Below are 27,854 nucleotides of genomic sequence, written 5' to 3'. Positions count from 1 at the left end.
CACGGTTACATAGAGGCAATAATCCACATTGCTATTTAATTTCCCTCGCTTCTCCTCCTAAAAGTGGTAGCTCTTACTCAGATAAGGGGCTGGATTTATTAGCGCTGCGCTCTGCAGCAGTGCGCTTTGAACTCTACAATCTTCAGACACTTAAGTGTTGCCGCAAACCCCCGCGATATTGTGCGCAGGGGCTCATTTAAGTAGAGGGGACTGAGCGGCCACAGGTGGCCGCTGCATTCCTGGCAATGGCTTCTGGTGCCACCTTTGACCCTCAACCCCTTCCCATTATCCCCACAGCCAATAAAAATTGTTTTTACCGCTCCCCCACCCTCCCACCCTGAAAATTTGTTTCCTTCCCCCCCCCCCTCCCGACCAGGTTCTCACCTTGGAACTCCAGCCATAAAATTGGCGTGGTGGGGGGGGTGTCACATGTCAGGGGTCGAGGCGGACCTTTCCCCACTGAATTTTGCGGGCCCGCCTGCCGCACCTCACAGCATCAAGGGACTGGTACAATTCAGCTCAAGGTTCTGTAGCAGCTTAAGGGCCTTTGCTATAAGTGGTTATACTTTATATTAAAATCATTCTGGTTTAAAAGTTGCAATAAAATGTGAGATGTTAGCAAGTTAATATACTTTCTAAGTGGTTATACTTTATTTGTGAGCTTTTTGATGAAAGTCTTTGTGATCCTGCCACAATCAAATTACCTAACTGATTCTGGCCTCACCTGATATCCACACATCCAGCAAGAGTCTCTAGATAGCAATAGAGAGTAGAATGATGGCTAATGTTTTTCTCCTTGCTGGCCTGAGCCAGTGCATCTCACTGTGGAATTTCAGTTTTCTGTTGTTTTGGCTGAGATGTGACTCAGCATGGGTAATCATTTGCGAAGTTCAAATCACAAAAAAGTCAAATTGCTCGTGAAGGGAACAACTTGCATTTAAATACTGCTTTGCATGATCCCAGGGCACCCAAAGTGCTTCACCCTAATGAAATTGATTACGCTTGGTTTGAATTGACTGCAGAGTTCCTTGAGATGATTCTGTCTAGTCCTTGTGAGATAATACAACAGAAAATGATAATTGTGTGTTGTTACTGAGCTTCAGTTATGCAAGATTTGTAACTAATAAGATCTATAGGTTAGATGAATTATGGAACTCTTGTTCATGAGTGCAATAAACTCAAATGTTCCATTTTAGTAATGAATTCTCTGCAGGTTTTTAAGAGACGATTATTTGATGGCTTTTTAAAAATATCTTTGAACTTCATCTGTGGTTCCTATAGATGGTGTCAATTTCCATATATTGTAGATTATTTCCCAGATTTCTGCTGCTACAACACATGTAAAGTGTTTTTATTTCTTGTGGCTAGAAAGAAAGTAAGTTTCTATACAATACAATTCTGAAGTCAAGTCTGATTTTGATATTTGTACTGCAAAGTATTGACTTTACCATTTGTGTTTTAAGAAACTGCTGCAAATCTAAAATTTGCTGAAGCATATAATGAGGGAAAATTGAAATGGAATCTGTTCCAAGTAAATAGATCTTAAGCAGCTTTTAAAAAAAAATTCACTAGCAGTAGGTGATCTATTTGATGAATTAAAATTGTTTAACATCTTTTGTAGAAAGTACATAGGGCAAGGTGCAGGTTATTGTATATTTGCATTGTATTCAATAAAAGTTTTCAGTAAAGAGTACAGGAGGGCATGCCAGGAACAGCACCAGATATACCTAAAAATGAGATGTCAACCTAGTGAAGTTGCAACACAGGACTGCACACATGTCAGAACTGCGGAAGCAGCATCCAGTAGACAGAGCTAAGCAATCCCACAACCAACAGATCAGATCGAAGCTCTGCAATCGTAAATGGTGGTGGACAATTAAACAACTAACAGGAGGAGGAGACCTCACAAATATTCCCATCCACAATGATGGGGGAGTCGAGCACATCAGTGCAACAGATAAGGCTGAAGCATTTGCATCCATCTTCAGCCAGTAGTGCTAAGTGGATGATCCATCGCTGCCTCCTCCTGAGGTCCCCAGTATCACAGATGCATGTCTTCGGCCAATTCGATTCACTCCATGTGATATCAAGAAGCGGCTGATGGCACTGGATGCTGCAAAGACTATGGGCCCCTGACAGCATTCCGGCAACAGTACTGAAGACTTGTGCTGCAGAGTTGGCTGTGCCCCGAGCCAAGCTGATCGAGTATTGCAACAATACTGGCATCTACCTGACAATGTGGAAAATGCCCAAGTATGTTCTATACACAAAAAGCAGGAAAAATCTAACCTGGCCAGTTACTGCCTCATCGATCTACTCTCGTCATCAGTAAAGTGATGGAAGTTGTCATCGACAGTGCTATCAAGTGGCATATACTCAGCAATAACCTGCTCACTGATGCTCAGCTTTGGTTCCACCAGGACCATTGAGCTCCTGACCTCATTACAGCCTTGGTTCAAATATGGACAAAAGAGCTGAACTCCAGAGGTGAGCTGAGAGTGACTGCACTTGACAGCAAGGCAGCATTTGGCCGAGCGTGATGTCAAGGAGCCTTGACAAAACATGAGCCAATGAGAATCAAGAAAACTCCACTGTTTGGAGTCATAGCTCGCGCAAAGGAAGATGGTTGTGGTTGTTGGAGGTCAGTCATCTCAGTCCCAGGAAATCAGTGAAGGGGTTTTTTAGGGTGGTGTCCTAGGCCCAACCATCTTCAGCTGCTTCATCAATGACCTTCCCTCCATCATAAGGTCAGAGTGGGGTTGTTTGCTGAATTGTTCAGCACCATTCACGACTCCTCAGATACTGAGGCAGCCCGTGTCCATATGCAGCAAGACCTGGACAACATTCAGGCTTGGGCTGATAAGTAGCAAGTGACATTTCTGCCACACAAGTGCCAGGCAATGGCCATCTGAAACAAGAGAGAATCGAGCTATCTCCCCTTGATGTTCAATGGCATTACCATCACTGAATCCCCCACTATCAACATCCTAAGGGTTCCCATGTCCCAGAAACTGAATTGGACCAGCCGTATAAGTACTGTGGCTACAAGAGCAGATCAGAGGCTTGAATTCTGCGGCAAGTAGCTCACCTCCTGACTCCCCAGTGCCTGTCCACCATCTACAAGGCATAAGTCAGGAGTGTGATGGAATACTCCCATTATTAAATGCCTGGATGAGTGCAGTTCCAACAACACTCAAGAAGCTTGACACCTTCCAGGACAAAGCAGCCCGCTTGTTTGGCACCCCATCCAACATCTTCAACATTCACTCTTTCTACCACCAATGTGCAGTGGTTGCAGTGTGTACCATCTACAAAGAACAGTACAGCACAGGAACAGGCCATTCGGCCCTCCAAGCCTGCGCCGATCTTGATGCCTGCCGAAACTAAAACCTTCTGCACTTCCGGGGACTGTATCCCTCTATTCCCATCCTATTCATGTATTTGTCAAGATGCCTCTTAAACGTTGCTATCGTACCTGCTTCCACCACCTCCCCTGGCAGCAAGTTCCAGGGACTCACCGCCCTCTGTGTAAAGAACTTGCCTCACACATCCCCTCTAAACTTTGCCCGTCTCACCTTAAACCCATGCCCCCTAGTAACTGACTCTTACACCCTGGGGAAAAAGCTTCTGACTATCCACTCTGTCCATGCCGCTCGTAACTTTTGTAAACCTCTATCATGTCGCCCCTCCACCTCCGTCGTTCCAGTGAAAACAATCCGAGTTTATCCAACCTCTCCTCAAAGCTAATGCCTTCCAGACCAGGCAACATCCTGGTAAACCTCTTCTGTACCCTCTCCAAAGCCTCCACGTCCTTCTGGTAGTGTGGCAACCAGAATTGCACGCAATATTCTAAGTGTGGCCTAACTAAAGTTCTGTACAGCTGCAGCATGACTTGCCAATTTTTATACTCTATGCCCCGAGCGATGAAGGCAAGCATGCTGTATGCCTTCTTGACTACCTTATCCACCTGCGTTGCCACTTTCAGTGACCTGTGGACCTGTACGCCCAGATCTCTCTGCCTGTCAATACTCCTAAGGGTTCTGCCATTTACTGTATACCTCCTACCTGCATTAGACCTTCCAAAATGCATTACCTCACATATGTCCGGATTAAACTCCATCTGCCATTTCTCTGCCCAAGTCTCCAACCGATCTATATCCTGCTGTATCCTCTGACAATCCTCATCACTATCCGCAACTCCACGAATCTTTGTGTCGTCCGCAAACTTACTAATCAGACCAGCTACATTTTCCTCAATCATTTATATATACTACAAAGAGCAAAGGTCCCAGCACTATTCCCTGCGGAACACCACTAATCACATCCCTCCATTCAGAAAAGCACCTTTCCACTGCTACCCTCTGTCTTCTATGACCGAGCCAGTTCTGTATCCATCTTGCCAACTCACCTCTGATCCCGTGTGACTTCACCTATTGTACCAGTCTGCCATGAGGGACCTTGTCAAAGGCTTTACTGAAGTCCATTTAGATAACATCCACTGCCCTTCCTTCATCAATCATCTTCGTCACTTCCTCAAAAAACTCAATCAAACCATGCTGTCTTTCGCTAACAAGTTCGTTTTTTTAGAGATACAGCACTGAAACAGGCCCTTCGGCCCACCGAGTCTGTGCCGAACATCAACCACCCATTTATACTAATCCTACACTAATCCCATATTCCTACCAAACATCCCCACCTGTCCCTATATTTCCCTACCACCTACCTATACTAGTGACAATTTATAATGGCCAATTTACCTATCAACCTGCAAGTCTTTTGGCTTGTGGGAGGAAACCGGAGCACCCGGAGAAAACCCACGCAGACACAGGGAGAACTTGCAAACTCCACACAGGCAGTACCCGGAATCGAACCCGGGTCCTTGGAGCTGTGAGGCTGCGGTGCTAACCACTGCGCCACTGTGCCGCCCTTACGTTTGTTTCCAAATGGGAGTAAATCCTGTCCCGAAGAATCTTCTCTAATAATTTCCCTACCACTGACGTAAGGCTCACCAGCCTATAATTTCCTAAATTATCCTTGCTACCTTTCTTAAACAAAGGAACAACATTGGCTATTCTCCAGTCCTCTGGGACCTCACCTGTAGCCAATGAGGATGCAAAGATTTCTGTCAAGGCCCCAGCAATTTCTTCCCTTGCCTCCCTCAGTATTCTGGGGTAGATCCCATCAGGCCCTGGGGACTTATCTACCTTAATGCTTTGCATCTTTACAAGGTGCACTACCCAAGCAACTCACCAAGGCTCCTTCGACAGCACCTTCCAAACCTGCGACCTCTTCCACCTAGACAGACCAGGGCAACAGATGCATGGGAACACCACCACCTGCAAGTTTCCCTCCAAGCCACAAACTATCCTGACTTGCTGCTATATTGCCTTTCTTCACTGTCGCTGGGTCAAAATCCTGGAACTCCCTTCCTAACAGCACTGTGGGTGTACCTATCCCAAATGGACTGCAGCAGTTCAAGGAGGCGGCTCACCACCACCTTCTCGAGGGCAATTAGGGCTGGGCAATAAATGCTGGCCTAGCCAGCGACGCCCAAATTCCATGAAAGAATAGAAAAAAATTAACCTATACTCTATCTAATCACCAGATTGCTTTGTGAAAAGGAATTCTTTGTTAGCTGGATGACTAATGGCTGATGTGGAATTGCCTTTATTTAGGAAATAATGGTGGGTTCAGAGTATCAAGCGGAAATTCCATCCAGTCTGTGCAGATACAAAGATGGTGATAAAGGTAAGGCTCATGTTTATGAATTTTAAAAAAAATCTGTGCCTAAAGGTCTATTCTAGAGGGAAATACCCAAATGTATAATAAAAGCAAAATACTGCGGATGCTGGAAATCTGAAACAAAAACAAGAAATGCTGGAATCACTCAGCAGGTCTGGCAGCATCTGTGGCAAGAGAAGCAGAGTTAACGTTTCGGGTCAGTGTTCCGAAGAAGGGTCACTGACCCGAAACATTAACTCTGCTTCTCTTTCCACAGATGCTGCCAGACCTGCTGAGTGATTCCAGCATTTCTTGTTTTTGTACCCAAATGTATACTCTGGACCTTTTTTTTCTTTTAATTACCATCTCTTGAGCCTTGGAGATCTATTTGAGCAAGATCGAATGGTGTGGGTGCCATGGGTTTTCAGCTTTGGGAATCCCTTTTAATACTTCTGCTCCATGGTCAACAAGCATAAGTCAATCATTGGCATTGTATTTTCCTCTTGCCTCGTCCCCAAGGTATCAGCTCCCTGAAATGGTTTACCAACATAAATTGAGTATCCTATGAATGAATGTAGTTAGATAATAAATGTCAACAACTTGTTTGGATTCTGGAAAGTTACTCAGTGAAGGTGATTTGCTGACTGGCCTCCATCTTCCATCGTCCATAAACTTTGGCTCATCCAATACGCCGCTGCCCATATCCTACTTCACGTCAGCTCCCATTCACCCGTTGCCCTTGTGCTCGCTGACCGACATCGGCTTCTGGTCCCCGACTGCCTCAGTTCTAAAATTCTCAATATCATGTTCAATTCTCTCCGGGGCCTCATGCTCCCTATGTCTGTCACCTTCTCCAGCTCTGCAATCCTCCCAAGAACTCTGCGTTCTTTCAGTTCAGGCTTCTTGTCCTTCCCCCATGTCCTTCACCCCAGCATTGGTGGCCGTGCCTTCAGCTGTCTAGGCTGTAAGTTCTGGAATTCCCCCTCTAAACCTCTCTGCCTCTCCCCCTTGCGTTCCCTCTATCTTCCTTTAAGATGCTCCTTAAAACATAATTCTTTATAGGAAACTAGGAGCAGGAGTAGGCCATTCAGCCCTTCGAGCCTACCCGCCATTCAATATAATCATGGCTGATCATGCACTTCAGTGCCTTTTTCCCATACTATCCTCATATCTCCTTATGTCATTTGTATTCAGAAATCTGTCAATCTCTGCTTTAAACATACTCAATGACTCAGCTTCCACAGCCCACTGGGGTAGAGAATTCCAAAGATTCGCAACCCTCTGAGTAAGGAAATTTCTCCTCATTTCTGTTCTAAGTGGCATCCCCCTTATTTTGAAATTGTGTCCCCTGGTTCTAGGCTCCCCAGCCAGGAGAAACATCATAGCTGCATCTACCCTGTCTGCCTCTAAGTATTTTGTAGGTTTCAATGAGATCACCTCGAATCTCGAGAGAACACAGGCCCAGTTTCCCCAATCTCTCTTCATAGGACAGTCCCGCCATCCCGGAAACAAGTCTGGTGAACCTTAGTTGCACTCCCTCTATGGCAATAATATCCTTCCGAAGGTAAGGGGACCAAAACTGCACAGAGTACTCCAGGTGCAGTCTAACCAAGGTTCTATACAATTGAAGCAAGACTTCATTACTCCTGTACTCAAATCATCTTGCAATAGAGGCAAACATACTATGAGCCACCTTAATTGCTTGCTGCACCTGCATGTTTGCTTTCAGTGACTTATTGACGAGGATACCCAGGTCCCTTTGTACATGTACACTTTTTCTAATCACTTATCATTTAAGAAATACTCTGTACATATATTCCTCTGACCAAATTGGATAACCTCACATTTTTCCACATTATGTTCCATCTGCCACATTCTTGCCCATTCACTAAGTCTGTCCAAATCCCCTTGAAGCCACTTTGCACCTTCCTCACAACATACATTCCCATCTAGTTTTGTGTCAGCTGCAAACTTGGAAATACTACATTTGGTCCCCACTTTCAAACCATTGATGTATATAGTGAACAGCTGGGGCCCAAGCACTGATCCCTGCGTACCCCACTGGTCATAGCCTGCCAAAGTGTGAATGACCCGTTTATTCCTAGTCTCTGCTTTCTGCTTGTTAACGAATCCTTAATCCATGCCAGTATATTACCTCCTATCCCATGTGCTTTAATGTTGCTAACCAACCTCCTGTGGGGGACTTTATCAAAAGCCTGCTGAAAATCCAAGTATGCCACGTCCACCAATTCTCCTTTATCAATTCTGTTAGTAACATCCTCAAAAAACTCCAACAGGTGCGTCAAACATGATTTCCCATTCATAAATCCATGTTGACTATGCCCAGTCTGATCATTATTATCCAAGTGTCCATTTATCTCATCCTTCAGAATAGATTCTAGCATTTTCCGAACGACTGATGTAACGCTAGCAGGTCTGTAATTCTCTGCTTTCTCTCTCTCTCCCTCCCTTCTTAAATAATGGGGTGACATTTGCGACCTTCCAATCTGCAGGAACTGCTCCAGAATCTATAGAATTTTGGAAGATGATCACCAATGAACCCACTATCTCCATAGCTACCTCTTTCAGCACTCTGGGATGCAGAATATCAGGTCCTGGGAACTTAACAACCTTCAGCCCCATTAATTTGTCCAATACAACTTTTTTACTAATTTCCTTCAATTCCTCATTCTCCCTAATCCCTTGGATCTCTAAATCTGGGAGATTTCTTGTATCTTCCTCAGTAAAGATAGACACAAAGTAATCATTTAGTTTCTTTGCCACTTCTTTATTCCCCATTATAAATTCTGCTGACCCTGCCTATAATGGACTCACATTTGTCTTAGCCAAACATTTCCTTTTTACATACCTGTAGAGGCTTTTACAGTCCATTTTTGTCTTTTTGACTAGCTTACATTCATATTCTATTCTCCCTTTATCAGTTTTTTCATCCTCCTTTGCTGTATTCTAAAATCTTCCCAATTCTCAAGTTTGCTATTTCTGGAAACTTTATAGGCCTTTTCTTTTGGTCTTATACAATTGTGCCTTGAAGGAATGTATAGTTTCTGTAAACTATGTAATAATTCTTTGAAGACAATCTATTGTCTATGTACTGCCATATCTTTTAATGTATTTTCCCAGTCTACCTCAGCCAACTTGCCCCTCATACCTTCATAATTTCCGTTGTTCAAATTTAACACCCTGGCTTCAGATTGAACTACCTCACTTTCAAACATAATCTAAAATTCTATGATATTATGGTCACTCATCCCTGAAGGTTCTTTTACAACAAGATTATTAATTATCCTTTTCTCATTACATAATATTAGATCTAAAATAGCGTGTTCTGTAGTCGGTTCCTCAACATACTGCTCTGGAAAACCATCCCTAACACACTCCAGAATCTCGTCCTCCACAGCATTAGTGCTCATTAGGTTTACCCAGTCTATATTCAGATTGCAGTCACCCATGATCACTATATTGCCCATGCTACATGCTTCTCTAATCTCCTGATTAATGCCATGCCTCACATTACCACTACTAAAACTAATAAAAATTGATTAAAACACTAATTAACTAATTAATAAGTAGAGTAACTAAACCAGAGGGAAGAGATTACTGTATTTAGTTAGCATTGAGTATTTATTGTAGAAATCTAGCACTAGGGACCACATAGTGAAGTGTATCATAATTTAGTAAGGATTTAATAAGGATTTATTTATTTTACATCAATTAACTAGTTAGTGCTGGAAATGACAGTTAGAGGGGTAAAGTGCTTCACCTGTGAGATGTGGGAAGTCCGTGATGCTTCCAGCATTCCGGGTGACGACATCTGCAGGAAGTGTACCCAGTTGCAGCTCCTCACAGACCGCATGGATCGGTTGGAGCGGCAACTGGATGCACTTAGGAGCATGCAGGTGGCGGAAAGCGTCATAGACAGGAGTTTTAGAGAAGTGGTTACACCCAAGGTGCAGGCAGATAGATGGGTGACCGCTAGAAGGGGCAGATAGTCAGTGCAGGAATCCCCTGTGGCTAACCCCCTCTCGAACAAGTATACCGTTTTAGATACTGTTGAGGGGGATGGCCTATCGGGAAAACAGCAGCAGCCAGAGCAGTGGCACCACGGCTGGCACTGTTGTTCAGCAGGGAGGGACAAAGCGCAGAAGAGCAATAGTTATAGGGGACTCTATAGTCAGGGGCACAGATAGGCGCTTCTGTGGACGTGAAAGAGACTCCAGGAAGGTATGTTGCCTCCCTGGTGCCAGGGTCAAGGATGTCTCTGAACGGACAGAGGGCATTCTGAAGGGGGAGGGTGAACAGCCAGGGGTTGTGGTACACATCGGTACCAATGACATAGGCAGGAAGAGTGATGAGGTCCTGCAGGGGGAGTTAGGTAGTAAGTTTAAAAAAAAAACAGGAACTCTCGGGTTGTAATCTCTGGATTACTCCCTGTGCCACGTGCCAGTGAGGCTAGAAATAGGAAGATAATGCAGCTAAACACGTGGCTGAGCAGCTGGTGTAGAAGGGAGGGTTTCAGATATCTGGACCATTGGGCTCTCTTCAGGGACAGATGGGACCTGTACAAGAAGGATGGGTTGCATCTAAACTGGAAGGGCACTAATATCCTGGCAGCAAGCTTTGCTAGCGTCACTCGGGAGGGTTTAAACTAGTGTGGCAGGGGGGTGGGAACCAGAGCCGTAGGACAGCTAGTGAAGTAAATGAGGAGGACATAGTAAATAAGGCCAGTAGGACTAAGAGGAAGAGCAGGCAGGGAGATGTTTCTGAGCACAGCGGGACTGGTGGTCTGAAGTGCATTTGTTTCAATGCGAGAAGTATAACAGGTAAGGCAGATGAACTTAGAGCTTGGATTAGTACTTGGAAATATGATGTTGCTATTACAGAGACTTGGTTGAGGGAAGGACAGGATTGGCAGCTAATGTTCCAGGTTTTAGAAGCTTCAGGCGAGATAGAGGGGGATGTAAAAGGGGTGGGGGAGTTGCATTACTGGTTAAGGAGAATATCACAGCTGCACTGCGGGAGGACACCTCAGCGAGGTCATGCAGTGAGGCAATATGGGTGGAGCTCAGGAATAGGAAGGGTGCGGTCACGATGTTGGGGGTTTACTACAGGCCTCCCAACAGCCAGCGGGAGGTAGAGGAGCAGATATGTAGACAGATTTTGGAAAGATGTAAAGGTAACAAGGTTGTAGTAGTGGGTGATTTTAACTTCCCCTATATTGACTGGGACTCACTTAGTGCTAGGGGCTTGAATGGGGCAGAATTTGTGAGGAGCATCCAGGAGGGCTTCTTGAAACAATATGTAGATAGTCCAACGAGGGATGCGGCCATTCTGGACCTGGTATTGGGGAATGAGCCCGGCCAGGTGGTCGAAGTTTCAGTGGGGGAGCATTTCGGGAGCAGTGACCATAATTCCATAAGTTTTAAGGTACTTGTGAATAAGGATAAGAGTAGTCCTCGGGTGAAGGTGCTAAATTGGGGGAAGGCTAATTATAACAATATTAGGCAGGAACTGAAGAATTTAGATTGGGGGCGGCTGTTTGAGGGTAAATCAACATCTGACGTGGGAGTCTTTCAAACGTCAGCTGATTAGAATTCAGGACCAGCATGTTCCTGTGAGGAAGAAAGACAAGTTTGGCAAGTTTTGGGAAGCTTGGATAACACGGGATACTGTGAGCCTAGTCAAAAAGAAAAAGGAAGCATTTGTAAGGGTTGGAAGGCTAGGAACAGACGAAGCACTTGAGGAATATAAAGACAGTAGGAAGGAACTTAAGCAAGGAGTTAGGAGGGCTAAAAGGGGTCATGAAAACTCATTGGAAAACAGGATTAAGGAAAATCCCAAGGCTTTTTGTACATATATAAGGAGCAAGAGGGTAACCAGGGAAAGGGTTGGCCCACTCAAGGACAGAGATGGGAATCTGTGCGTGGAGCCAGAGGAAATGGGTGAGGTGCTAACTGAGTACTTTGCATCCGTATTCACCAAGGAGACGGACTTGGTGGATGATGAGCCATGGGAAGGGAGTGCAGATAGTCTCAGTCATCTCATTATCAAAAAGGAGGTGGTGTTGGGTGTCTTGCAAAACATTAAGCGAGATAAGTTCCCAGGGCCTGATGGGATCTACCCGAGAATACTGAGGGAGGCAAGGGAAGAAATTGCTGGGGCCTTGACAGAAATCTTTGTATCCTCATTGGCTACAGGTGAGGTCCCAGAGGACTGGAGGATAGCCCATGTTGTTCCTTTGTTTAAGAAGGGTGGTAAGGATAATCCAGGAAATTATAGGCCGGTGAGCCTTACGTCAGTGGTAGGGAAATTATTAGAGAGGATTCTTTGGGACAGGATTTACTCCCATTTGGAAACAAACAAACTTATTAGTGAGAGACAGCATGGTTTTGTGAACTGGAGGTCGTGCCTTACTAATTTGATTGAGTTTTTTGAGGAAGTGACGAAGATGATTGAGGGAAGGGTGGTGGATGTTGTCTATGTGGACTTTAGTAAAGCCTTTGACAAGGTCCCGCATGGCAGACTGTTGCAAAAGGTGAAGTCACACGGGATCAGAGGTGAGCTGGCAAGATGGATACAGAACTGGCTCAGTCACAGAAGACAGAGGGTAACAGTGGATGGGTGTTTTTCTGAATGGAGGGATGTGACTAGTGGTGTTCCGCAGGAATCAGTGCTGGGACCTTTGCTCTTTGTAGTATATATAAATGATTTGGAGAAAAATGTAGCTGGTCTGATTAGTAAGTTTGCGGACGACACAAAGGTTGGTGGTGTTGCGGATAATGATGAGGATTGTCAGAGGATACAGCAGGATATAGATCGGTTGGAGACTTGGGCGGAGAAATGGCAGATGGAGTTTAATCCGGACAAATGTGAGGTAATGCATTTTGGAAGGTCTAATGCAGGTAGGAGGTATACAGTAAATGGCAGAACCCTTAGGAGTATTGACAGGCAGAGAGATCTGGGCGGACAGGTCCACAGGTCACTGAAAGTGGCGACGCAGGTGTATAAGGTAGTCAAGAAGGCATAAGGCATGCTTGCCTTCATCGGTCGGGGCATAGAGTATAAAAATTGGCAAGTCATGTTGCAGCTGTACAGAACCTTAGTTCGGCCACACTTAGAATATTGCGTGCAATTCTGGTCGCCACACTACCAGAAGGACGTGGAGGCTTTGGAGAGGGTACAGAGGAGGTTTACCAGGATGTTGCCTGGTCTGGAGGGCATTAGCTATGAGGAGAGGTTGGAAAAACTCGGATTGTTTTCACTGGAACGACGGAGGTGGAGGGGCGACATGATCGAGGTTTACAAAGTTATGAGCGGCATGGACAGAGTGGATAGTCAGAAGCTTTTTCCCAGGGTGGAAGAATCAGTTACTAGGGGACATAGGTTTAAGGTGCGAGGGGTAAAGTTTAGAGGGGATGTGCGAGGCAAGTTTTTTTTTTTATGAGGGTGGTGAGTGCCTGGAACTTGCTGCCAGGGAAGGTGGTGGAAGCAGATACGATAGCGACGTTTCAGAGACATCTTGAGAAATATATGAATAGGAAGGGAATAGAGGGATATGGGCCCCATTAGTGCAGAAGGTGTTCGTTTAGGCAGGCATCAAGATTGGCGCAGGCTTGGAGGGCCGAATGGCCTGTTCCTGTGCTGTACTGTTCTTTGTTCTTTGGACTGTTTTGGTGGCCTATAATCCACTCCCACCAATGTTTGCTGCCCCTTGCTGTTTTTTTAGCTCCACCCAAACAGATTTCACCTTTTGTTCGTCCGATCTGAGATTCTCAGATTACTGCTTTGGAAGCCCTGCTTTTTAATTTCCTTCCTAACTCCCTAAAATCTGCTTTCAGGACCTCATTCCCTTTTTCGACCTATATCATTGGTACCAATGTGGACCTCTGGCTATTCACGCTCCCCAGAACGATGTACTGCAGCTGCTCCTAGACTCGGGACTCCTGCACTGCCTGCCTGGTTCTCCTTGGACTGCGTGGCAATGATCCATTCCCTCTGTGCCTGCACGCTCTTAACCTGAGGTGTGACCACCTCCCTAAACGTGCAATCCATGTAGTCCTCTGCCTCGCGGATGTACAACAGTGACTCCAGCCGCCGCTTACGTTCCGAAACCCGGAGCTCAAGCTTCTGCAGCCGGTGACACTTCTTGCAGATGTGTTTGTCTAGGACACGTGGTGCACCCATGACATGACTTCCCACAAACTGCAGGACATACATTCCACTTGGTCAAGCTGACCTGCCATAACGTAACTTTAAAATCTTTTTATTACAATGAGAAGTAAAATAACTTGCTAGTTACTCACCAATCAATTCCTTCCCCTGTACTGAAGAGAGAGGCAGCTACTGAAGGCTGTAAAAAGGCAGAAGAAAAAAAGAAAGCCCCTCCCTCATGCACCAAACTCCCAATTTACACTCTGTGCACTCAAATTTCTTTTCTTAATTTATAGTTCTCCTCCTTACCAAACTCCCTCAATTACAAAACTCCCTTCTTAACACTCTATGCCATCAGCAGCACTCAATTTAGACAAGCAGCACTGAAAGTCCCGTGAATTTATACTCTGAAAACAATGCTGTGTTGGCTTTGCTAGAGCTCTGCTTAAGCTCAGAAACCATTTCAAGCAAACTACCTAATTAACTAGCTACAGATATTCTGAGTGTTGGTATACCCCTGTTTAAAACTGCAAGACACCTAACTTACCTCTTAACTGAAACAGGAATTTCAATTAATTGCTAGATGTAAAAAAACAAAAACTTAGTCTTGAGATATTAACCCTTAAAATTCACTCACTTACCAAACTCCCTTCTTCACACTTACCTTTAACCAAGGCTTTGATCACCTGGCAAAATGTCATCTTTGGCTTGGTGTTTTTATCTGATTATGCTCCTATGAAGCCCCTTGGGATATTTTACTACATTAAAGATGCTATATATGTACAAGTAGTTGTATATTTAAGATATTCTTCCAGTTTCTCGCAGTAATTTTCATAATGGCATCTGTATTTTTAATGTTCATTTGATAGATGTGTACTACTGGCTGAAATACATGAAAGGTTTTATTTTGTGTATAATTTCCATTAGCTTGCAGAAAGTTCCTTTTTTAATTGCTGGTTAAAAAAATATTTTTTATGATATATAATCAGAAATCCTTTATAATATATTTCTCGTACCCTGTGAGACTTAAAGTACTGTAGTCGCAACAGGGTGACATTTATCCACGAAGGTTAATGAGTGTATTAAGTAAGGAAGAAAACGTTGTTTTTAGAATTTTAATTTTATACAACAGGTAAAATGCTGAAAGGTAAATTTATAGAAGCTAGAGTACTTGGGTGCATTAAGTAACATCTGTTTAGAGCTTTTATCAACAGGTGAATCCTTATGCTCAATATTTGTTTTGCATTTTTAATTGCATGATGTGAGGAAAATATTTGTTTCAGTAAAGCTTGGTAGAAAGTTACTGTAACCTGTACTTTATTTCTAGTCTATGAAAATGAGGACCAATTACTTTGGACTCCCTATTTGCTTCCTGAAAGTACGGTAAAGGAATTCTTGCATGAAGCAGCTAAGAGATCTGCAGATGAGAAAGGTGTTGGTGGTATACCTGAAGGGACACATGTAAGGGACAATGAACAGGTGAATATTTACTGAATTACAGATCTGGCACATAACTGGTTAGAATTTCGCCATCGACTGCATAGATCAGTTTATTTCCGATAATGGATTTTGACTCAAACAAGGAGACTTGGGAACTTGATATTCATGGCTACAAGGAAAGATAGGGAAGAGAAAAGATGGTGGTGGTGGACACAGTATTGATCAAAGATAATGTTATATCCCTAAAAAGGGATGATGTACTTGAGGGGTAAAAGACAGGATCTAATAGAAATGAGGAACAAAGGAGGAGGTATTACACTACTGAGTGTATGCTGTAGACCACTAAATGGTGGGAAGGATATAGAGGAGCAACTTTCAGAAAGATGCAAGAACGATAGTGTTAGAATGAGGGACTTTACTTATCTTAACTTAGACTAGGAAAATAACAGTGTGAAGGGCAAAGATTGGGAGAAATTCTTGAACAAATGCAAGAGAACTTCCTTGATTATTCCAGCCCTATGAGGAAGGAAGCAGAGCTGGATCTGGTTCTAGGGAATTGGGCAAGTGGAGCACATTTTGTTGGGGGACCATTTGACAAAAGGACATGAATGAATTGAATGTGAAAATGCTCAGCTGGAGGAGGGCTTATTTCAATGTGTTGAAAAGGGGTCTCTGGCACAAATGGATCAGAATCAAAGATTGGAAGTTAAAACTGAAAATGAGCAATGGGAAATTGAATGCAGGGAAGTATGCAGTGATGCATTCTGGTAGGTAGAATGAGGAGAGGCAATATAAAGTAAATAGTAAAATTTTAATGGGGTTGCGAGAATAGAGAGAATCAGAGGTTTCGGTACACAAACCTTTGAAGGTGGCAGAACAGGTTGAGATGCTGTTTTAAAAAATCATATGGGATCCTTAACTTTATAAACCAAAGCAGAGGGAATAATTTTAACCCCCAAAACAGGTGTATTTGGGTCAGGAGGGAAGTTAAAATTTTTTTAAAATTTCAAACGAAAACCCAAGGCGCCTCAAACCCATTCACTTCCAGTTTTAAGGGAGGTGATATGGGAGTTGGGTTTTGGGATGTGGGTAACCAGTCTGCTCTCAGGATACAGGTCGGTTATTGAAATCTTTTTAAGGAGGCTGCTGTTTCTATTTTTAACTTGTCAGCTGGGCTTCCCGAGCCTTTGGAAACCTGGTGGGTAAAAGCTGCTGAGAGCATATGGTAATGTACCTTTTACAGTACTGTTCGTGTCAGGTGGAACAGAAATGTTTGTATTTTCGAACTGAATCGTTATACGCAGTGGCACAAATGACATTAAGCGTCAGATGGGATAATCATTTATTTGGATTTAGTATTTCATTGAGTTTTTTTCAGTAGCACTTTGAATTACATAGAGTTGTGAATAAGTGTATACATAAACAGCAAATGTTTCACTGTGAGGTGAACCAGTTTGTTGAGGAACTGAGTAGTAATAGATGAATGAACAGTACTCACTGAAATTATTTGAAAAAAGAGAAGAACATGTAAAACAAAAGTTTAATCTTAAATTTACATATAAGCAGTGAAAATAAAGGATATTTAACATCCGAGGAATGTTTTAATGTGCCACAGTTTGAGGGTGGGGAAGAGACACTAGAGCTGCAGAGTAATAGAAGTTTTGTTTAAATGAATGCAACCATGTCATGGTCTCAATCTAAAATATTTGCCTTTAAATTAAAATAAAATTTGAGATACCATGAACACTATAGTGAATGGAACAGTCAGGAGATAAAAGCATTATGCAACGTCAAGTTCCTTCAAGTGTTAAAAAATACAAATGGGGTTCTTTCCACTCTATTCATAATATATCTCAATGGCAACTATCTGAAAGGTTTTAATGTTGACACAATTAATGCAACTGTTTTGAGCGATATCTCTGAGTTAGCTTCTTTAAAACTATTCAATAGTGCAAGAAAAACAGCTGTTTCTAATATCTGTTGAACATTTGTTTCTGGTGCATTTCCAACAATTGACCTTCAGCTGTTAAGTAAAATAGTCAAATTGTTTTGTATGTGGAATTAATACTTTTTTTTACTCCAGGCACTGTATGAACTTGTAAAGTGCAACTATGTTGTTGAGGAGGCACTCGGAAGTTATCACTCAAACGTAAAGACTACACGAGGTAAGGGCCCAGATTTTATGATGGTAACGACGTGCAATTGTCAGCGTTTGCCGTCACCATTGAAATAGGCAGGAACTTTGGGAGCCCACACGTGCGCAGAATAATGCGGAAATCCAGAAGTTGCTGTTGCTGATTCTAAGTTCCTCCACAGGGTGCACTATTGTCCCCAGAGTTCAATCCCTAAATGATCAGTGAATTGATAAAAGCTTCCATATTTACACTGTTAGTCTCACTTCAGGAGCCTTGGAAAAAGTTACAGCTTGTTGACTGATGTGTAATTGGGTTTTTAGCAACGTGCTAACTTCATAATTGCTGCTAAACACCTTCACTGGTCCTGAAAAGCTAAACTATTTGGAATGTCAAATTTCTCCATTTTGTTTTTTTTTAAAAGTCCACATTTTAAAATTATTCTGAAATTTGTTTATAATCTAGCTTCTATCTTAATACAATCATTTATTTTGCTGTCTGGAACATTTAAATTAAAACCGATCAGTGCTTTTAACTTCCTGTTTTGCTGTTCGTGAGGATACCTCAGTGTGATTGACTGCTTACTCTGTTTGCTGACATCACTGCTGTTGGGCGCCTGGAGATTTTCTTGGCTTGGCACAAAATTTAAACTACTGTTGGGAAAGGGGAAATCCACACCACAAAGATTGCTGGATATCTCTGGGCAGAGTTCTTCGAGGTCAGTGGTGAATGTCATTGCTTCCACTGATGCAAAGTTCAGCCCAATAATACAATTGGTGCTTAAGAATGCAACACCCAGAGAATTTTTTATATTCTCTGATCCTAATTTCAATTTCCACAATCCACAGATGAGCAGTCCGCTTGGACAGAAGAGGAGTGCAGAAACTTTGAACTTGCACTTCGACTCTATGGTAAAGATTTTCACCTAATACAGGCAAATAAGGTAAGATAGATTTGTGGTACTTTTCATATAAAGTTGAAATTACAGTTTTAGGATTTAATCCTAAGTAGAATTAGAGTCTTGGAGCGATACAGTACTGACTGTGCCGACCAACAACCACCCATTTATACTAATCCTACATTAATCACATATTCCCTACCACATCCCCACCATTCTCCTACCACCTACCTAAACAAGGGGCAATTTACAATGGCCAATTTACCTATCGACACTGCAAGTCTTTGGCTGTGGGAGGAAACCGGAGGGCAGTGGCTAGCACCGCAGCCTCACAGCTCCAGCGACCCGGGTTCAATTCTGGGTACTGCCTGTGCGGAGTTTGCAAGTTCTGCCTGTGATCGCGTGGGTCTCTGCCGGCTGCTCCGGTTTCCTCCCACAGCCAAAGACTTGCAGGTTGATAGGTAAATTGGCCATTGTAAATTGCCCCTAGTGTAGGTAGGTGGTAGGGAATATGGGATTAATGTAGGATTAGTATAAATGGGTGGTTGATAGTTGGCACAGACTCGGTGGGCCGAAAGGGCCTGTTTCAGTGCTGTATCTCTCTATGACTCTATGACACCCAGTGGAAACCCACGCGGTCACAGGGAGAACTTGCAAACTCCGCACAAGCAGTACCCAGAACTGAACCGGGGTCGCTGGAGCTGTGAGGCTGCGGTGCTAACTACTGCGCCACTGTGCCGCCCATTAGGAAGTGTTCATAAAATGATTTTTAAAATTTGTTCTTGGTCAAGGTCAGCATTTATTGCCTATCCCTAATTGCCGTTGAGAAGGTGGCTAAAGCTTATTTTAGTGTACATAATACCTATAAGTAGTTATGGGTGGTGGCAGCATCTATATGGTTTATGATGGTGTGGTCAGAGTAGTTATGGTCTGAAGCATGAATAACGAGTTGGAAGGTGTCTTGCCTGGTCCTGCTTCAATATATTTAATGAATACATCTGCAAACCTCTTGTCCTAGTGATATTTGATTGCATGAAAATGTTTAAGCACAGTATTGTAATTCTGTCACTTGAATTATGTTGGCTGGAACCTGTTCATGAGATGTAACTTGCATTGCAGGGCTCTGTTCTCATCGCTATTAATGCAGGCGTTTTTCCTGCCGAATAGGGCTGTGCGCTTTTTAATTTACCATAAGATATATATATCATCCACCCAGTGCAACCTCCATTTTTCTTTTCTTGGAAACCTAATGAGCAGTGTAACAGAGGATAGCCGTGAAAATTTGGAGGATCTCATTTGGCATCTAGTTAGTTGAAGTCTTGTGTCTGTCTAACTGAAGTCCTCTAGCACCACACACGCTGATTTAAAATCTTTTATTTTAGTTTAGAGATACAGCACTGAAACAGGCCCTTCGGCCCATCGAGTCTGTGCCGACCATCAACCACCCATTTATACTAATCCTACAGTAATCCCATATTCCTACCAAACATCCTCACCTGTCCCTATATTTCTCTACCACCTACCTATACTAGTGGCAATTTATAATGGCCAATTTACCTACCAACCTGCAAGTCTTTTGGCTTGTGGGAGGAAACCGGAGCACCCAGAGAAAACCCACGCAGACACAGGGAGAACTTGCAAACTCCACACAGGCAGTACCCAGAATTGAACCCGGGTCACTGGAGCTGTGAGGCTGCGGTGCTAACCACTGCGCCACTGTGCCGCCTTTTCTGATTTTGTGAACAGTCATCGAAGGAAAGTACTTCCTTTTACCTCTTCCCTCCCAAAAATCATTTTGAAAATCGAGCTAGGCAAATTGTTATCTAGCAGGATTGTTGATTTACTGGGTAATTCTTCCTATACTTGAACACAGCTATTTCAGATCAGGCAAATAAAGAAAGACTTGTAATTACATGGCGTTTTTCACAACCACCGGACATTTCAAAGCACTTCACAGCCAGTGAAGTACTTTTTTTTTTAAAGTGTTGTCACTGTTATAATGTTGGAAACGTGACAGCAAATTTGTGCAGAGCATGCTCCCACAAACATCAGTGTGATAATGACCAGATAATCTGTTTTCTTGTAAAGGTGATTGAGTGCTAAATATCAGCCAGGACGCAGTGGATAACTCCCCTGCCCTCTTCGAAACAGTGGCATGGGATCTTTTGCATCCATATGGTAGGGCAGACAGGGATTTGTTTATTGTCGTAACTGAAAAACAGCCTCTCCAGCAGCACTCCTCACTACTGCACTGGAGCGTCAGCCTTAATTTTTGTGCTCAAGACGTGGAGTGGGACTTGAACCCACAACCTGGTGGCTCAGAGGGGAGAGTACTATTATCTGAGCAATGGCTGACAAAAACTGCATTATATGTAAGGGAACTGATATAGGCCCTTCTTGTTGCCCACATTTTTGGAGAAGCTTTGGGTAGGGGTAGAAAACTGAGACTTCTAAATTTGGGATTTTTATCAACAAATAAGAATATATGAAATAGGAGCAGGAGTAGGCCATACAGCCCTTCAAACCTGCTCCACCATTCAGTGAGATCAAGTCTGATCATCTACTTAATACCATTTTCCTGCACTATCCCCATATCCATTCTCTTCTCTCTCTCTTCTCTTTTGGCCTCCTTATCTCGAGAGACAATGGGTAAGTGCCTGGAGGTGGTCAGTGGTTTGTGGAGCAGCGCCTGGAGTGGCTATAAAGGCCAATTCTAGAGTGACAGACTCTTCCACAGGTGCTGCAGAAAAATGTGTTTGTTGGGGCTGTTACACAGTTGGCTCTTCCCTTGCGCTTCTGTCTTTTTTCCTGCCAACTGCTAAGTCTTTTCGACTCGCCACACTTTAGCCCCGCCTTTATGGCTCCCCGCCTTTATGGCTGCCCGCCAGCTCTGGCAAACGCTGGCAACTGACTCCCACGACTTGTGATCAATGTCACAGGATTTCATGTCGCGTTTGCAGACGTCTTTAAAGCGGAGACATGGACGGCCGGTGGGTCTGATACCAGTGGCGAGCTCGCTGTACAGTGTGTCTTTGGGGATCCTGCCATCTCCCATGCGGCTCACATGGCCAAGCCATCTCAAGCGCCGCTGAGATGTATAAGATGTGTATAAGCTGGGGATGTTGGCCGTCTCGAGGACTTCTGCGTTGGAGATACGGTCCTGCCACCTGATGCCAAGTATTCTCCGGAGGCAGCAAAGATGGAATGAGTTGAGACGTCGCTCTTGGCTGACATACCTCGTCCAGGCCTCGCTGCCATAGAGCAAGGTACTGAGGACATGGGCTTGATACACTCGGACTTTTGTGTTCCGTGTCAGTGCGCCATTTTCCCACACTCTCTTAGCCAGTCTGGACATAGCAGTGGAAGCCTTTCCCATGCGCTTGTTGATTTCTGCATCGAGGGACAGGTTACTGGTGATAGTTGAACCTAGGTAGGTAAACTCTTGAACCACTTCCAGAGCGTGGTCACTAATATTGATGGATGGAGCATTTCTGACGTCCTGTCCCATGATGTTCGTTTTCTTGAGGCTGATGGTTCGGCCAAATTCGTTGCAGGCAGCTGCAAACCTGTCAATGAGACTCTGCAGACACACTTCAGTGTGAGATGTTAAAGCAGCATCGTCAGCAAAGGGGAGTTCCCTGATGAGGACTTTCTGTACTTTAGTCTTCGCTCTTAGACGGGCAAGGTTGAACAACCTGCCCCCTGATCTTGTGTGGAGGAAAATTCCTTCTTCTGAGGACTTGAACGCATGTGAAAGCAGCAGGGAAAAAAAAATCCCACGTTGTTGTTTTTATTATGTAGTATCTATCAATCTCAGTCTTGAACATAATCGGTGACTGAGCCTCCACAGGCCTCTGGGGCAGAGAATTCCAAAGATTCACCACCCACTGAAAGAAGAAATTCCTCCTTATTTCAGTCCTAAATGGCCTCCTCCTTATTCTGAGACTGTGTTCCCTGGTTCTAGACTCCCCAGCCAGGGGAAACATCATTCTTGCATCTACCCTGTTGGGCCCTGTAAGAATTTTGTATATTTGAATGAAATCACCTCTCATTCTTGTAAACTCCAGACGATAAACAGAAGAACACAAGAAATAGGAGCAGAAGTAGACCATATGTCCCATCGAGCCTACTCTGCCATTCAATACGATCATGGCTGATCTTGGGCTTCAATTCCAGTTTCCTGCCTGCTCCCCATATCCCTTGATTCCCTGCGAGACCAAAAATCTTATCTATCTCAGCTTTAAACGTAGTCAACCCTCTGGGGTAGAGAATTCCAAAGATTCACAACCCTTTTGCGTGAAGTAATTACTCCTTACCTCAGTCCTGAATGATTGAACCCTTATCCTGAGGCTGTGTCCCTGTGTTTGAGATTCCCTGACCAGTGGGAACAATCTCTCCGCTTCTACCCTATCAAGCCCTTTCAGAATCATGAATGTCTCAATTAAGTCACTCCTCATTCTTCTTGACTCCAGAGAATATAGGCCTAATTTACTCAGCCTCTCATCATAGGACAACCCCTCATCCTAGGGACCAATTTAGTCAATCTTTGCTGCACTACCTCCAGTGCAAGTATATCCTTTCTTAAATGTGGAGACCAAAACTACACACAGTATTCCAGGTGTGGTCTCACCAAAGCCCTGTACAATTTTAGTTAGACGACTTTACTCCTGTATTCCAATCGCCTTGCAATAAAGGCCAACATGCCATTTGCCTTGACAATAGCCTGCTACACCTGTAAAATTTGTGCATTCCTTGTACGAGTACCTCCAAGTCTCTCTGAACATCGACACTTAAAAGTTTAAAAAATATTCTGCTCATCTATTTTTGTGACCGAAGTTGTTAACTTCACACTTCCCTACATTATACTCCATTTGCCATCTTGTTGCCCACTCACTTAACCTGTCTATATCTCTTTGCAGCCTCTGTACATCCTCCTTGCAACTTACCTTTTCACCGAGGTTTGTATCATCAGAAAACTTAGATACATTACTCTCTGTCTCTTCATCCAAGTCATTAATATAGAGTGTAAATAGCTGAGGCCCCAGCACTGATCCTTGCGGCATCCCACTATTCACTGCCTGCCAACTTGAAAATGCTCCATTTATGCCCACTGTCTGCTTCCTGTCTGTTAACCAATCCTATATCCACGTTAATATGTTACCCCCAACACCATGAGGCCTTATCTTGCCTGTTAATCTTATCGAATGCCTTTTGAAAGTCCAGGTATACTACATCTACTGGTTCCCCTTTATTTACCCTACCAGTTACATCCTCAAAAAAAAACTCTAACGGGATCTCCCTTTCGTAAAACCATGCTGACTTGTTCTAATCATACTATGCTTTTCCAAGTGCAATGTTAAGACTTCTTTAATAATAGTTTACAGCATCTTCCCAACAACTGACAGGCTAACTGGCCTGTAGTTCCCTGTTTTCTCTCTACCTCCTTTCTTGAAAAGCGGCATGACATTTGCCAACTTCCAATCTGATGGGACCATTCCTTATTCTAAGGAATTCTGGAAAATCATAACCAGCGCATCCATTATCTCTGCAGCTATCTCTTTTAGAACCCTAGGATGTCGGCCATCTGATCCCGGGGACTTGTCAGATTTTAGTCCCTCAAGTTTCACCAATACTTTTTCTCAACTGATATCAATATCCTTAATTTCCTCACTCTTTTTAGCCACCAGGTTGCAGCCTATTTCTGGTATGGAACTTGTGTCATCTACTGTGATGACGGACACAATGTTTGTTTAATGCCTCTGCCATTTCCTCATTCCCCATGATGATTTCTCCTGTCTTTGCTTCTAAGGGACCAAGGTCTACTTTAGCTACCTTCTTCCTTTTTATGTACTCAGTACAAAGCTCTTACAATCTGCTTTTATATTGCTGGGTAGTTTTCCCACTTTTTTTTTTCCCCTTTTTATCAAGTTTTTTGGTGGCCCTTTGCTGGTTTCTCAAACCCTCCCAATCCTCAGACTTGCTATTTTTTGCAACAAAGTAAGATAAAGACTCAGTCTATTTAATCCTTCCTCAAAGGACAATCCCTCCATCCCAGGAATTAGCTTGGTGAACCTTCGTTGCACTCCCTCTATGGCAAGTATATCTTTCCTTAGGTAAGGAGACTAAAACTGCACACAATACTCCAAGTGTGGTCTCACCAAGGCTCTATATAATTGCAGTAAGACATCTTTACTCCTGAACGCAAATCCCCTTGTAACAAAGGCCAACATACCATTTGCTGCCTTAATTGTTTTCTGTACCTGTTTGTTAGCTTTCAGTGACTCATGAACAAGGACACTCATGTCCCTTTGAAATTCAACACTTCCCAGCCTCTCACCATTTAGGAAATTCTCTGTATTTCTGTTTTTCCTACCAAAGTAGATAGCCTCACATTTCTTCACATTGTATTCCAGCTGCCAAATTTTTGCCCACTGCTTAGCCTCTCCAAATCTCCTTGAAGCCCCTTTGTATCCTTCTCACAACTCACATTCCCACTTAGTTTTGTATCATCTGTAAACTTGGAAATATTACATTTAATCCCCACATCCAAATCATTGATGTAGATTGCGAATAGCTGGGGCCCAAGCACTGATCCTTGCTGTACCCCACTAGCCACAGCCTGCCAACCTGAAAATGACCCGTTTATTCCTACTCTTTTGTTTTCTGTCCATTATCCGATTCTCAATCCATGGCAGTATATTACCCCCAATCCCATGTGCTGTAACTTTGTTCACTAAACTCTTGAGTAGGACCTTATCAAAAGCTTTCTGAAAATCTAAATGTACCACATCCGTTGGTTTCCCCTTATCTATTCTGAGAGTTACATCCTCAAAAAAAAACTCCAGGTTTGTTAAACATGATTTCCCTTTCATAAATCCATGTTGACTCTGCCCAATCCTACCATTATTTTCTAAGTGTCCAGTTATCACATCCTTTATTATAGATTCTAGCATTTTCCCTATGACTGATAGACAAACAGGTCTGTAGTTCCCCATTTTCTCTCTCTCCTTTCTTAGATAGTGGGGTTACATTTGCTACCTTCCAATCTGCAGGAATCATTCCAGAGTCTATAGAATTTTAGAAGAAGATCACTAATGCATCTTCTATCTCTACAACCACCTCTTTCAACACTGAGATGGAGATCATCAGGTCCAGGAGATTTATCTACAAAAAAGCCCCTTTAATTTCTCTAGTACTTTTTTTTTTTACTCGTAATATTCTTGCAGTTCCTCCTTTACACTAGTCCCTTGATTGTCCATTATTTTTGGGAGGTTTTTAGTATTTTCCTCTGTGAAGACAGACATGAAGTATTTGTTTAGTGTGTCTGCCATTTCCTTATTCCTCATTATAAATTCTCCTGACTCCGCTTGTGATGGACCCACATTTGTATTTGGTAATCTTTTTCTTTTTACATACCTATAGAAGCTTTTACAGTTGTCTTTATGTTTCTCGCTAGATTACTCATTCTATTTTCCCTTTCTTTGTCTTGGCCCTCCTTTGCAGAATTCTAAAATGCTCCCAATCCTTAGGCTTACCTTTTTTTGACAACTTTATACACCTCTTCCTTTGCTCTATTACAAATTTCTTTCATTAGCCACTGTTGAAACACTTTCCTTGCTAGGTTTTTGTGTATTAAAGGCATGTATTTTTGTTGTAAGGTTTGTTCAGGGTTTTTTTTTTGCTTAAGTATATAGGTACAGCTGGAAAATTACCTCGCTCTGAAGGTACCTTTAGGCTTCAATCTATATTTAAGGTATTTGGTTCTATCTTTAGGTCAAGAGTCGATCTGTAGGGGAATGTGTGGCTTTCTACTATATGTGGAAGAAGTCGGAAAGATATGACTACTTTGCACAACAAACCAGGTTTGGGAAGAAGAGGTACAATCTTCATCCTGGAGTTACGTAAGTAGATAACAGTGACAAGATTACAGTCAATAGATGATATCTGTTCAAACCACTGAAGGAGCTCACTTAAGATAGAGCTGGATGGTGTTGAGGGATTTAAATTAATATCACTACGTCGGTTATCCTGAAGTACTTTAGCCCTGTTAATTCACCTTTTTGTTTAAGAATGCAAGAACATAAATGGGAGCAGGAGTGGACCAAATGGCCCCACAAGCTTGCTCCACCATTCAGTACAATCGTGGGTGATCTTCTGCCTCAACTCCACGTTCCTGCCCGCTCCCCTTATCCCTTGGTTCCCTGAAAGACCAAAAATCTCTCTCTATCAGCCTTAAATATACTTAACGATGGAGCATCCTCAACCCTCTGGATTAGACAGTTCCAAAGATTTACTCTTAAATATCTTCTCATATCAGTCCTAAATGATCGACCCTTATTCTGAGATGCCACTCTGCCCCCTTCCCCATCCATCCCCATGTTCTAGATTTACCAGTCAGGGAAAGTAACCTCTGTGTCTACCCTATCCAGCCCCTTCAGAATCTTGTATGTTTCAATGAGATCACCTCTCATTCTTCTAAATTCCAGAGAATATAGGCCCAATTTACTCAGTGTCTCAGCATAGGACAACCCTCTCATCCCAGGAACTATTCCAGTCAACCTTTGCTGTTCGCCTCCAATACAAATATACCCTTCCTTAAATATGCAGACAGAATCTACACACAGTACTCCAGGTGTGGTCTTGCCAAAGTGAAAGCCTGCTTTCCTTTGAACTAAGCTCTGATCAAACATTTGAAAGCCCCCAGTAGTTCTTTCTAACTGAGTATCTATTGTATTTCACTTTTCTTGGTTAAAGCTGTTTCCCGCCACAATATTAAAAACACAGCAACTGGGTATGTCACAGTTTCAGGGAATATTTATTCCTACCTGAAAATTTCTGTTCATCCATCAAATTCAGCATCACTTCGAGTTCTAAAATGATACAGCATAGAAGGCGGCCATTTGGTCCATCGTACATGTCCCAGTAGAGCTATCTGATTAGCTCCACTCCCCTGCTCTTTCCCCATAGTCATATAATTTTTTTCCCTTCAAGTATTGATCCACTTTCCCTTTTGAAAGTCACTACAGGTTGGCCGTCCAAAATCCGGCTGTCTGAAAACAGAATGTTTTTGAAAATAATCAAAACCCATTTTGCTCAGATAAATTCTTAGTTTTAAACTTTTCATAGAGTATGTAAAAGGGTAGAAACTCATGTATAAAGCTTAAAAAACTCATTAATTCCCTGGTATGCACCATTTAAATATCATAATTTAACCTTAAAGGTCCAGTGTACACAAACAGCAACTACGGTCTTCGACTAAATTCTCAATTCTTATTGCTTTGGACCATCCAAACATTGGCATTTGGTTAAGTGAAATATGATACTGTATTCTATTTACACTGCCTTTAATCTGATTAGCAATTTTTCCTATGGTCAGTCACACAATTCAGTTCTCCCACTGCTACCTTGGTGCTGGGTGAGTTTGTAGGCTGCTCCTTAACTGATGTATGGTATTGCTGTGATTATCTGAACATCCCTGCCACCTGACCGCACCA

At 43.1% G+C, this 27,854-nt stretch overlaps 1 protein-coding gene across 4 annotated transcripts in view; it reads left to right on the top strand.

Moving 5' to 3' along the window:
- mier3a (mesoderm induction early response 1, family member 3 a) overlaps positions 1–27,854 on the top strand; it is a 94,979-nt gene that overhangs the window by 39,046 nt on the left and 28,079 nt on the right. For all 4 annotated transcript variants that reach the window (XM_068033560.1, XM_068033550.1, XM_068033542.1 and 1 more), the window contains 5 exons: positions 5,676–5,748; positions 15,218–15,369; positions 17,414–17,495; positions 18,311–18,405; positions 26,134–26,261. In XM_068033560.1, the coding sequence (XP_067889661.1) occupies positions 5,676–5,748; positions 15,218–15,369; positions 17,414–17,495; positions 18,311–18,405; positions 26,134–26,261 (530 nt within the window). The remainder of the gene's footprint in view (positions 1–5,675; positions 5,749–15,217; positions 15,370–17,413; positions 17,496–18,310; positions 18,406–26,133; positions 26,262–27,854) is intronic.

Source organism: Heterodontus francisci, chromosome 1 (genome assembly GCF_036365525.1).
Source record: "Heterodontus francisci isolate sHetFra1 chromosome 1, sHetFra1.hap1, whole genome shotgun sequence".
In the NCBI taxonomy this organism is placed as follows: domain Eukaryota; kingdom Metazoa; phylum Chordata; class Chondrichthyes; order Heterodontiformes; family Heterodontidae; genus Heterodontus; species Heterodontus francisci.
Note: the sequence above shows the minus strand (reverse complement) of the source record. Positions and strands in the feature narration are given on the sequence as shown.